This window comes from Hylobates moloch, unplaced genomic scaffold, assembly GCF_009828535.3.
Source record: "Hylobates moloch isolate HMO894 unplaced genomic scaffold, HMol_V3 SCAFFOLD_11, whole genome shotgun sequence".
Taxonomy (NCBI): domain Eukaryota; kingdom Metazoa; phylum Chordata; class Mammalia; order Primates; family Hylobatidae; genus Hylobates; species Hylobates moloch.
The window spans coordinates 44,407,930-44,421,251 of NW_026652286.1; the positions used below are offsets into that span (position 1 = coordinate 44,407,930).

Here is a 13,322-nt window from a genome sequence, read left to right on the forward strand (position 1 = left end):
ACTTGGGTTCTAGCTCTAGCTCTGCCACCTACTATTCTAACGTCCTAAAGGAAGGCACATCATCTGGCTAAGCTTTGTCTCTTCATAGGTCCAATGAGGATCACAATCCTCCCAGTGTCACAGGAGTTTTAGGAGGCAGCACTGAAATATGAAAGAAAGGGCTCTACAAACCTGAGGGGCCATTCAGAGGAGGAAATCTTGGTGTTCTTCAGTGAGACTCCAGCTTTCAGCCCTGCCCAGCTTCTTGACTGAGCATCATTCTTTGCAGTCTCTTGGGGCTGAGGTGTAATGGAAAAAAAGCAATGACCCTGGAGTCCAAAGGCTGGAGTTCAGATTCTAGCTCTGTCACTTACTAGCTGTGAAATGGAAGATATTAATCCCTCTTGTGCAAGGTGGTCATAAGGATTAAAACAGAACTTCGTAAGGAGTGGTGGCACCTGGTAGATCAAGAAAGGACCGGGCTGGGTGCAGTGGCTCATGCCTGTAATCCCAACACTTTGGGAGGCCAAGGTGAGTGGATCATGAGGTCAGGAGATCGAGACCATCCTGGCTAACACAGTGAAACCGTGGCACACACCTGTAATCCCAGTTACTTGGGAGGCTGAGGCAGGAGAATCGCTTGAACCCAGGAGGCGGAGGTTGCAGTGAGCCAAGATCGCGCCACTGCACTCCAGCCCGGGTGACAGGGCAAGACTCTGTCTCAAAAAAAAAGAAAATACCACAAGAGAACCCAACCACAAATAACTCTGAAAGAGCTGGGTAGGCCACTGCCCTGCCTCCCCTCAGTGCAGAGCAGCCCAGAAAGTTGGGATTTTACAAACCAGGTCTCCTGCATTTCACTGTGTTGCTTTGCAAGTGAATGCACAGTGGGCAGTCATTTCAAAGTCCTGGGCCAGCTAGGGGGCAGGCTGCCCGCTGAGAGCAGCTGAAAGGGCCTTTGAGGCCTGAGAAAACCACCCTTGCTCTCCCCTGTGATTTTCACCAATGGGCAAAATGTGACAAGTGAATTAATCTCTTTTAAAAAGAGCAATGCTTGTGACAGACTATGGTGTCTCTGAAAAGGTTAGGATTCCATCATCCCTGAGATGATGAGTAGAATGCTTAATGCAGGCTGCCACTCAGGGCAGAACAGCCTGTGTCCAGGGGCTAGGGAGGCAGGGTGGGCATACTGGGCCTTTCTGGGCTCACTCCAGACTTGTGGAAGGCCCTTCCCTAATGAACTAGGTCTCCTGCTTGGCAGGGCAGCAGTAGGTGACCCCTATCTGGGGATTGCCCAGGGTAGTAGACACACAGTAGACCAAATCAGAAGTCCAGAGTTGAAGCCAGGCGTGGTGGTTCACACCTGTAATCCCAGCACTTTGAGAGGCCGAGGCGGACAGATCACCTGAGGTCAGGAGTTCGAGACCAGCCCAGCCAACAAGGCGAAACCCCATCTCTACTAAAAATACAAAAATTAGCCAGGTGTGGTGTCGGGCACCTGTAATCCCAGCTACTCGGGTGGCTGACATATAAGAATCACTTGAACTCGGGAGGCAGAGGTTGCAGAGGGCTGAGATTATGCTACTGCACTCCAGCCTGGGCAACAGAGAGAGGCTCCATCTCAAAAAAAAAAAAAAAAAAAAAAAAAAAAAGGTCCAGAGTTGAATCCAAGCTCTTGCACAACTCTCAGGCAGTAGAGTGGGTCAGAAAAATCAGCAGCAAAGATCTCGTTTCAAATCCAGGTTCTGGGGGCCGGACGCGGTGGCTCACACCTGTAATCCCAGCACTTTGGAAAACGGAGGCAGGTGGATTACCTGGGGTTGGGAGTTCGAGATCAGCCTGGCTAACAAGGTGAAACCCTGTCTCTACTAAATATACAAAATTAGCTGGGCGTGGTGGCACACGCCTGTAATCCCAGCTACTCTGGAGGCTGAGGCAGGAGAAAAGCTTGAACCCGGGTGGCGGAGGTTGCAGTGAGCCAGGATCATGCCACTGCACTCCAACCTGGGTGACAGTGAGACTCTGTATCAAAAAAAAAAAAAAAAAAAAAAATCCAGGCTCTGGCGGGTGGATCACCTGAGGTCAGGAGTTTGAGACCAGCCTGACCAACATGGTAAAACCCTGTTTCTATTAAAAATATAAAAAATTAGCCTGGCAATGGTGGCCGGTACCTGTAATCCAAGCGATTCAGGAGGCTGAAGCAGGAGAATCACTTGAGCCCAGGAGGCAGAGGTTGCAGTAAGCCAAGATCACACCACTGTACTCCAGGCTAGGCAACAAGAGCAGAACTCCATCTCAAAACAAAACAAAACAAACAAAAAAACAAATCCAGGCTCTGTTACTTACTAGGTGAGGAGTGTTGGATGAGTGAATGACTTAGCCTCTCTGAATCTCAACTGCTTCCTTCATTTACATGATAGCTCCTGCTCTCTAAGCCTGTTTCTGCATCTGTTAAAAAAAAATGGAGAGCACCTCACCAACCCTACTATATATGTCATATAGGGGTGCTATGAAGAGACAGTGAGACAAAATACGTAAAAATACTTGGGATGCAATAAAGCACTGTACAAAATAGCATAAGAAGAGCTTATACTATTCTTATCACTTTCCAATTCGTGTTCACTCGATTTTAAAGAAGTGATAGAGTAACTAGGATGGTACATTAAAAGGTATACACAGAACTTGGAACATAGTATGTGCTCAGAATTACTGGAGGATAGATAAATGAACTGTCTAAAATTCCCAGGCAAGGGCAGCGGCAGGAAAGGGAAGGTTCCCTAGCCCAAGAGCTGAAGATTACCACAGGAGAAGGACAAATCAGTCGGGAAAAACATAGCCTGCTCCCATCCATCAGTGATCTTGGAGAGTCCAGCAGGCTAAAGACCAAAGAGGTAACAGCTATTACCACTGATTGGGGAAGGGGCAATGAAGCAGTCAAGCTTTCTCTTTCTGCTGTGAGTGCCTCTGTATTGTTTGAAGTTGTGTTGTTTTTATAACAATGACCATACTATTATTCTTTTTTAAAATAAAACTTTCTTAGGAAAAAAAAAAATCCTATACTTTAAGAAGCCTTCCCTAAGATGGTCTTGTTGCCACCACAATCCCCTGTGCTAACCCGTATCAATGTAGTTATCATACTGTCCACAGGTCTAACTTCCCCAGTAGGCAGCATGTCCTTCTAGAAACAAGGACTTGCCTTCATCTCTCTGCTCCAGGTGCCTGCCATGGCAGTTGGCACACCACAAAGCTCGGGGTCTGAATGAATGAATGTCTACAGCACTTACCTATATTAACTTCTCACCAATACTTCTGTCTGGTGCTGGAAGTTACCTGTTTTATAACTGTATGCTTGCCTTTTTCAAAGAACTTAGGCTTCTATGTATACGTAGGAGGGTGTGGGTGCAGCTTCTCAGTCTCAGGGCTGAGGACATTTGTGGATAAAGGCCTAGAGGCTAGAGGTCACAAATTCCAGTCATGGTTCTATCACTTACTAGCTATGTGACCACAATAAATGTCTTTGTCATCCTTACTTTTATCTACAGTAAAAGAAGGAAATTAAGTGAAATTATTTCTGAAGTCCCTACCAGCTCTATAATGTTATAATTCTAAATATGTGCAGCATCAAAATGAAAACTGAGTAGATTCCTAGCAGACACTGCACTCAGCAAGACTTCTAACGAAAAGATAACTCCCCAGGCTCTGTTTGTAGGACGGAGAGAAAGAGTCCCAGTAAGGGACACAGGGGCAGCTTTGAGTTATTCTGGCTAACTAGCTCTTCTACTCAGAGGAGGGAGGTACCACTTGATTTTTCTTCCTTTCTTTAGGACCAATCAATACAAAGCGGCCACTGAACTTCAATGATGCATTGTTCCAAGTGATTTCCGGATCCTTCACATGAACCAGCCCTCAGCTGCAGCTGGGGAGGGGCTGAAGGGTAGGGAGCCCTATCCCACCTGCATCAGAGGCCTGGAAGCACTGAGCCATGCAGACCCAATCATGATTGCTATCTGGGCAACAGGGCCCTGGCTGGAGCCTCACAGAAGGCCCTGTTTACAGTAATAACAGCACCAGGCCCTGCTGTCTGAGCAGAGGCAAGGTGCCTGGGGCCAGAATCCCCAGGCAGCCTCCATCTGTGCCTTATCTACTCTGCCAGCCAGGGCTGGGAGGGGCAGGGCAAGGGAGTAAAGGCTGCTTATAGACCCCTCAAGCCTGGGACAGCAGACTTCAGGCAGGGTCTTGGTGTCTCAACTCCATAGACAAGGCCTCTCCAGCAACTTCTGCATTTGCTACTTGAACTCAGCACCCTTCTCCAAGGCCTAGCTGGGTACCCTTCCATGAGGAAGCTCTCCAGATGCTCTCACTTCCAGTGAGATGGCCCACCAAGCATTCTTTCATGCCTGGAGAACTCCAAGGGAGTGAGGGTAGTGATGGAGGGGAGAGGCTGGCAGGTATGCAGTACCTACCACAAATGCAAGTGTACTGTGGAATGTGTCTGCATGTTTCATAACTGGCTATTTCCTATCACAGAAAACTTTAAAATTTCTGAACTTAAAGAATGATCTGCAGAGATTAATCAGTCCAAATCTTCCTTTTACACACATAGATAGGGAGGCTCAGAAAGCATCCCCTTTGGAAAAGACTGATCTATATATGAGCCTGCCTCTGTCTGTCTCTTCCAGGCTGTGTGACTGTGGGCAGATCACACTACCCTCTCTGAACCTCAGTCATCTCACCCTATCAGCCTGCCAGCCCTACCTAACATGGGTGCTGAGATGACCAAAGGAAATAATGTTTGTGAGGGCACTTACATTTTCCAAATCTTAGTTGCTATTATCACAATTGTTATGTTTGTTGAGGCACACAGTGGAGGAGCTGAATCACAACCTCAGTGAATACTTGCTGGATCAAATGAAAAAAGTGTAACACTCGGTGATCATTCTTTGCCCCATCTCTCTTACAGAAACTTGGCCCACATTAAAGTGCTTAGATTATTTTTTAACTTTTTATTTTGAAATAATTTCAAACTTATAGAACAGTTACAAAAATCACACACACACACACAAACCCCTTCAAACAGCCTTCATGCCGGGTGCGGTGGCTCAGGCCTGTAATCCCAGCACTTTGGGAGGCCAAGGCAGGCGGATCACCTAAGGTTGGGAGTTCGAGACCAGCCTGACCAACATAGTGAAACCCCGTCTCTACTAAAAAATACAAAATTAGCCTGGCATGGTGGCACATGCCTATAATCCCAGCTACTCGGGAGGCTGAGGCAGGAGAATCGCTTGAACCCAGGAGGCAGAGGTGGCAGTGAGCCAAGATTGCGGCACTGCACTCCAGCTCGGGTGACAGGGCAAGACTCTGTCTCAAAAAAAAATGAAACAAACAAATAAATAAATAGCCTTCACTCATATCCTGTTTACATTTTGTTTCATTTGCTTTTCTATTCCTTTTCTATTTTTTTGCTGGACTATATGAGAATTAATTTCAGATACTATGCCCCTTTACTCCCAAATACTTCATCGAGCATATACCAGATGCATTGGTACATGCATCTGGTACCTAGTACCACAGCATTCTCTTACAGAACCACCAACTAATGATGACAAAATTCAGAACATTTAACATTGATATACTATTTTTATCTAATATATAGCCCATATTCAAATTTCTTCAATTATCCCAATATTCATTATAGCAATCTCCCCCTATGATCCAGATGCAAGCCAGGATCAATATCAGGACCAAACACTGCATATGTTTCAATTTCATCTAGGATAGTTCTTCAACCTTTCTTTGATTTTCATGATATTGACATTTTTTGCAGAGTAAGGCTAGTTTGTTTGTAGAATACCCTTCAATGTGGATAACAATTTTTGAGGTACTACTTATTATGCATCCATTCATTCCATAAACTCTTCCTAAGGACTGGTTATTACAGGACTCTGAGCAGGGCACTCAGGGTACTGTGATGAATTCTGTGGTATCCTTGCCTTCAAAGCATTCACTGGACAGCTACACACTGGGCAAACAGCTAAAATACAAGCAAGGACCCTAGAGGAAGGTGCCATGAGAGTACAGATCAGAGCAAGAGAGCCACAAGGATGACTTCCTAGAGGCAGAGTGTGCCACAAAGGATGGGCCAGAAGCACAGATTCCCAGAGTGACCTTCTGGGATCCTCTATGGCAAACATCTTTGCTTCCCCAGGCAGTGTGTGCCAAGGCTGAGACTGCATAAAACACGAAAGTCCAACAATACAAGGCCATAAACAGGAGGGAGTGGCCCAAAGCAACTTCATCTGGGTACCCCTGCCCAGAGCTATTAATATATGCATTTCCCAGAGAGTCAGCAGCTGCCGTGGTGAGAAGGAAAGGCGTGTGCAGGACCTGAGGTGTGGGAAAGGGTCATAGGCGCCACCTACTGGCCCCACAGCAGGCCTCCTGGCTGGCTGCCAGGAAACCTGTCACACTACAGCAGTGAGACACAAAAGTGGTTCAAACTTCTCAAACAGTGAAACAGTGTTGGTACTTGAGCCACCTTTTGTGAAGTTCAGGAATCCCACAAAATTTCCAGTAAAGTAGAGACAGTGAAAAGCCAACCATAAAACCTGGCCTCTTCAGGCAAAAGTGTGGCCTTCACTCACTCAACAAAACTGAAGTAACATCTCCAAGCCAGCCTCTGTGCTGGGCATTGACAGACACCGAAATCAATCAGACATGAATCTTGCCTACAAGGAGCTCTTATTCTGAGCTGGAGGAGGGAAAATGAAACAAGCGCACAAATAAGCGCACTAAGTATCACAGGTGCTCAGAGATGTTTACACAGGCTCAGGGAGCACAACTCACTGCCTTGCAAAGCTCTTGAATGATGGAGTTCAAAACAGCTCACATTTCTTGAGCTGCCTACTACGCAACAGATACTTGACATTTATGATCTCATTTGATCCTCTGAAAGAAGCCCAAGTCTTACAGAGTGTAAATGACTGATTAAGATTACAAGGCCAGGCTGGGCACGGTGGTTCACGCCTGTAATCCCAGCACTTTGGGAGGCTGAGGCAGGTGGATCACAAGGTCAGAGGTTGAAGACCAGCCTGACCAACATGGTGAAACCCCATCTCTACTAAAAATACAAAAATTAGCCAGGCGTGGCTGGGCGCGGTGGCTCACGCCTGTAATCCCAGCACTTTGGGAGGCTGAGGCGGGCGGATCACGAGGTCAGGAGATCGAGAAATCCTCTACTAAAAAAAAAAAACAAAAATTACCGGGCGAGGTGGGGGCCTGTATCTCACTACTTGGAGGCTGAGGCAGGAAAGAAAATAGCCAGACGTGGTGGCAGGCACCTGTAATCCCAGCTACTCAGGAGGCTGAGGCAGGAGAATCACTTGAACCCAGGAGGTGTAGGTTGCAGTAAGCTGAGATCGTGCCACTGCACTCCAGCCTGGCGACAGAGCGAGACTCCGTCTCAAAAAAAGGAAAAAAAAAGATTACAAGGCCAATAAGTAGCAGCTGGGGATGGGGCCCAAGCTCTATGGAGCCACACTGCCTTCCAGGGCTCATATGCCAAATTCTTCCCTTCTTTCCCAGATTTAGCATGCGTCAGCACACCATAGTTGTCTGATGGGACCAATCAGCTGACAGAAAATAAGGAAAAACCTCAAGTGGAAAGGAGTTTACTTGAGGGGTGAAGATACTTTCTGTTTAGTCCTGCTTCCTAGAACCTTCTCTCTTGGAAGTTCCAGTTCCTTCTAGTCTCATGCTGAGAACGTTCCAAGCCTATCCTTTCTTCTTTCCGGTAGTCTCCATACTACCACCACTACTTTCACATAGTACATATTCACATTTCAAATATTACAAATTCACAAGCAAATACAAAGCCTTAAAGTATCCTTACCTTTAGGTTAAAACAAGCTCTGCAAACAAATCCAATCAAAGGGTTACAGGACATAAGAAGCCATGAATCTCAGAAGGCTGGGCCGATTACAAGCTTAACAGAACCTAGGAGTGTAATGCAGCTGCCAAGAAAGCCAATGCAAGGTCGGGCCATATTAATAGAAGTATAAAATCTTTAACAAAGGGGATAGTTGCCCTGCTCCTCACAATAATGGTCATGCCACACTGGAATTCAGAGAGGGCACCAAAACTTTGTGGCTGTTTGATTTTAAAATGACTAAGATGAGGAGGAGACTTCAAACCACAGTTTAAGGAACCAAGGCTCATATAGCTTGGAGTTCTGTCTCCTAAGAGTTAAAAATCTGGAACAGGAAAAGGAAGCCATGTAGTCCTAGAAGACAGAGCTGGGACCAAATGAGGGGAGTTGCAAAGGGAGCTAACACATAATGACAGCCCGTCATGTGCCAAGTGCTATGCCAGGTGCTTTCACACTATTATTTCAGAGCTCATCAGAAGATATAACTGTTTTCTACTACTAATTACAAATTGTCTTTACTTACATTACTCCAACTGCCCAGAAAGTCTTTCTGCAAAGCTCCTTGTATACAAATACTACCTATCTCTAGACCCAAACTAAAGGCAACCTTGTCTGTGAAGTCCTAACTTTTCACCTGTACTAATTACAATTCTCTTCCAGACTGCAAGTTCCTTGAAAGACAGAGGTCATCATGACATATTTTTCTCCTCCTCAATGCCTAATAAGACATCGCTCATAACAGGCCTTAAGAATGAATAAATGCCAAAGAATGGCTGGGCGCGGTGGCTCACACCTGTAACTTCAGCATTTTGGGAGGCTGAGGCAGGCAGATCACCTGAGGTCTGGAGTTCGAGACCAGCCTGGCCAACATAGTGAAACCCCGTCTCTAGTAAAAATACAAAAATTAGCCAGGCATGGTGGCACGTGCCTGTAATCCCAGCTACTTGGGAGGCTGAGTCAGAAGAATCACTTGAACCTGGGAGGCAGAGGTTGGATTGAGCCAAGATCGCGCCACTGCATTCCGGCCTGGATGACAGAGCAAGACACCATCTCAAAAAAAAAAAAAAAAAAAAGAAAAAAGAATGAATAAATGCCAAAGAAGATACAGAAATGGCCAATAAGCACATAAAAAGATGCTCACATCATTAGCCATTAGGGAAATGCAAATCGAAACCACAATGAGATACTACTCCACACACCAGGTTGGCTGTAAGTGATGACAACATTGATGACAATAATTGTTGGTGAGGATGTGGAAAAGGTAGAACCCTCACACATTGCTTTTGAGAATGTAAAATGGTGAAGCCACCCTGGAAAACGGTTGGGCAGTTCCTCAAAATGTTAAATGTACAATTACTCTATGGCCCAGCAATTCCACTCCTAGGCATACACTGAAGAGACATGAAAACATACATTCACATAGAAATCTGTACGCGAATGTTCATAGCAGCATTATTCATAATAGCTAAAAAGTGGAAACACAAATGTCCATCAACTGACAAATGACATCTTGTATGGATGTACATCCAATAAAATGTAGTACATCCATACAGGGAATATTATTCAACCACGAAAAGGAATAAAGTACTGATACACGCTACAACACAGATGAACCTTGAAAACATTAAGCTCAGTGAAAGAAGCCAGACACAAAAGGCCACATATTGTATAATTCCATTTATATGAAATATTCAGAACAGGCAAATCCAGAAATAGAAAGCAGATTAGTGGTTGTAACGTCTAGGGGGAGAGGAGAATGGGGAGTAACTACTATTGGAACCAGAGTTTTCTGAGGGTCTGGGGTTGGGTGGGAGAGTGATAAAATATTCTGGAATTAGTGGTACTGGTTGCACAATCTTATAAATGTTCTAAAATCCACTAAATTGTATATTTTTAAAGGTTGAATTTTATGGTATGTGAATTATACTTCAAAAGAAAAAAGAATGAATATATATTCAATCAGAATCTGCCTATTCTTCAGGAGGCAGAGAGTGCCTCATACCTAGCGGCACCCAAAGAGGGCTGGATGTTGACCATCACAGAAGCTAAAGTGGGGACCTGAATACTGGAAAGGAAATCAGGCTGGAGACAAAAGTGCCTGAGATCCTGTCTGACCCATCTAGGGGTTGTGACTGAGCCCCTGATGTGCCCTGGGAAGGATCCTGCCCCTCCCCACCCCTGCTGGACTCTGAGCCCCAGGGAATTCTGGGGGCCTCCTTCAATTGTTTGTGCTTTACATCCCGCCCCAGTACACTGTCCATCTGCAAAGGCTGGTCAAACACACAGGCTTCGCAGGAGGCCTGGGTGCTATCCCTTCAAACAAAAGGGCATTGAGATGGAAGCCTCAGCCTAGCCTCAAAGAGGATTCTTATGCAGCCTTCCTGAGCCTTCCATCCACATGAATGGAGGATCCTGGAGACCAGTCAGCCTGCCCAGCTGCTACCTAGGGGGCTGTGCTCTCCTGCTGGTTAGCCTTTGGAGAATAAACAAGGTTTCCATCAACCAATCAATCAACGGGCCAGACTCCATCTGTACCATGTGTCTTCTGAGTGCCAGCCAGCCTTGTGTGACTTACTACGGTGAAGGCAGGAGAAGGAGGTGCCATACACCTTGCTGTGACAGGGCTCACAGCCTAGGTCAGGAGAAATACATAAGAAGCAACTGGAGAGAAAAGCAAAGAGATGAATCAGTAAACATGACACACCAATGGTGTGAGGCAGGTCAATTATCATCCCTACTTTGCAGATGAAGAATCTAAGGTTAAAGAGGTTAGACAACTTTTCCAAGGTCAAAGAACTAACCAATGGTCACAGCTGGGATTCAAGCCTTGTTTTGTCAGACTCCAAAGTCCTCACCACTGCTTCCTGTTAATGATAAGAAATCCACTTGAAGGCCAGATGCAGTGGCTCATGCCTGTAATCCCAGCACTTTGGGAGGCTGAGGCGGGAGGATCACAAAGTCAGGAGTTCAAGACCAGCCTGGCCAACATGGCGAAACCCCGTCTCTACTAAAAATACAAAAATTAGCCAGGTGTAGTGGCACACGCCTGTAATCCCAGCTACGCCGGAGGCTGAGCCAGGAGAATCGCCTGAACCCAGGAGTCAGAGGTTGCAGTGAGCTGAGATCGTACCACTGCACTCCACCCTGGGTGACAGAGTGAGACTCCATCTCCAAAAAAAAAAGAAAAGAAAAGAAATCCACTTGTATCTGCATCCATTGACAGAATCACAGGAGAGGACGACTGATTGCCTTAGAAGGACTTTGGGCCTAGGGTTCTCTTGCTCAGAAGGGAGGAACACAAAGGAGGCAGGACACAGAAGAGGCTCAAAGTTCAGAAAGTGAAATTTTCTGAGGTTTTTTCAAAAAGGCAGAGACAGAACAGGAACTATAAGGCAAGCAGCTTAAGTGAATATTAGAAGCCCAGTAACACACTGGCTTGATTGTTTTCAATATTCTTGGATTTATCTCTGTTTCTCAGTTTCCAGGAAAATTCCTTGGGAGAAAAATTCCAATTGGTTCTGGTGGTGCTGACATGAATTGCGTTATGATTTTAATTAAGCTGGGATTTTAGAGGAGAGATAGCACTTGGGCCACAGAAATGATGGTAGGGAGGCAGAGCCTGACAATTGCCCCTGCTGTTAGGCCCTGAGAGATTACAGCTTTGTGGCCTACACTGCCTCAAGGGGCAGGACCATGCCCAAGATGATGCCTGGCACATACAAGCAGGAAGGCACTCACGTTAGTTCATGTTCCTCAGCCATCAGAATGGCTGCTGATCATATCGATCCCCTCTCAACCCATCTCAGCTGCCACTGCCGTAAAAATAAAGACAAAACTTCTTCATGTGGCCTCTGATGCCCTGTAGGGTCTGCTTGTTCTAGGCTCCTGGCACCTTCCTCTAGCTGGAGTACCACTGGCCTTTTTCAGTCCTTCACACTGGCCTTGCTTCCTCCTCCTGCAGGATTCTTGTAAATAAAAGTTCCTTGTGCTAGAGAGCTCTTCCCAACCTTTTCCACCTAGATAAACTCTTCCTTATCCTTCACTTCCAAGCTCAAGCTTCCTCTGACCAGGGGAAATCTGGCTGTCACAGGCTCTCTGTGTCCTTCCTGTGCAGCATTTGTACTAGTAATTTCGCATTTGTAGGATTCATGTCTGACAAGGCTTTGAGCTCCATGAGGCAAGTCCTGTACATGTCTGACTACTGATCTACCAAGCACAGTGCCACACATAGTAGGCACTATTTGTTTAATGAATACACGATTGAACTACTTCATTTTTGTTTGTCTTCTGTTTATAGGTTTATTATGACTGTAATAGCTACACAGTTTGCTTAACTTTTTATCATTTACAAAACACTTTTAGGCAGGCGTGGTGGCTCACACCTGTAATCCCAGCACTTTGGGAGGCCAAGGCAGGAGGATTGCTTGAGCCCAGGAGTTCAAGACCAGCCTGTGCAACATGACAAGATCTTGTCTCAATTAAATAAACAAACAAACAAAAACACAAAACACTTTCAATGGCTGGGCATGGTGGCTCACGCCTGTAATTCCAGCACTTTAGGAGGCCGAGGTGGGTGGATCAAGAGGTCAGGAGTTCGAGACCAGCCAACATGATGAAACTCTGTCTCTACTAAAAATACAAAAATTAGCTGGGTGCAGTAGCGGTCGCCTGTAATCCCAGCTACTCGGGAGGCTGAGGCAGGAGAATGGTTTGAACCCAGGAGGCAAAGGTTGCAGTGAGCCGAGATTGTGCCACTGCACTCCAGCCTGGGCAACAGAGCAAGACTCTGTCTCAGGGGAAAAAAAAAAAATTTCAATAATATTCAGTAAGTATTTGGTAACTATTTACATGCACAGTGATGAACAACACAGCAATGGTCTGCTGCCCTCCAAAACTCAGTGTTGTGAGGGAGAGAAAGAAACAGATAACTCATCCCAACAGAAGGTGGTAACTGCTCTCACTTATATAGTACTTATATAGTACAGGGTGCTATGGGAATCCACAGATACTGGTGTTGTAGGAGTTATTAAGAAATTATTTCAGGCAGATAAGAGAGGAAAAGAGGTCCATGGGAAGTTTTCGTTTTTTAAAGCATCTCCAGAAAAGTTTCTGGTAAAGCCCCGTTCTTAGAGCCAGTCGGCAACCTTTGATATGCAAATGAAGTCCATTAAAAAAACTGGGTCCACCCAGCCGAGCACAGTGGCTCACGCCAGTAATCCCAGCACTTTGGGAGGCCGAGGCGGGCGGATCACCTGAGGTCGGGAGTTCGGGACCAGCCTGGCCAACATGGAGAAACCCCGTTTCTACTAAAAATACAAAATTAGCTGGATGTGGTGGCACATGCCTGTAATCCCAGCTACTCAGGACATGGCGCCTTGCATTTGCATATTAAAATGCTAGGGTGGGAGGGCCAGCTTTT

General features: G+C 45.9%; 1 protein-coding gene across 6 annotated transcripts in view; it reads right to left on the reverse strand.

Annotated features, from left to right (window-relative positions):
* CLPB (ClpB family mitochondrial disaggregase) overlaps positions 1 to 13,322 on the reverse strand; it is a 144,252-nt gene that overhangs the window by 116,020 nt on the left and 14,910 nt on the right. The window contains exon 3 of one of the 6 annotated variants that reach the window (XM_032166876.2): positions 172 to 278. The exons of the other annotated variants lie outside the window; for them this stretch is intronic. Coding sequence (XP_032022767.1) covers positions 172 to 278 — 107 coding nt within the window. The remainder of the gene's footprint in view (positions 1 to 171; positions 279 to 13,322) is intronic. 6 annotated transcript variants of the gene reach the window in all.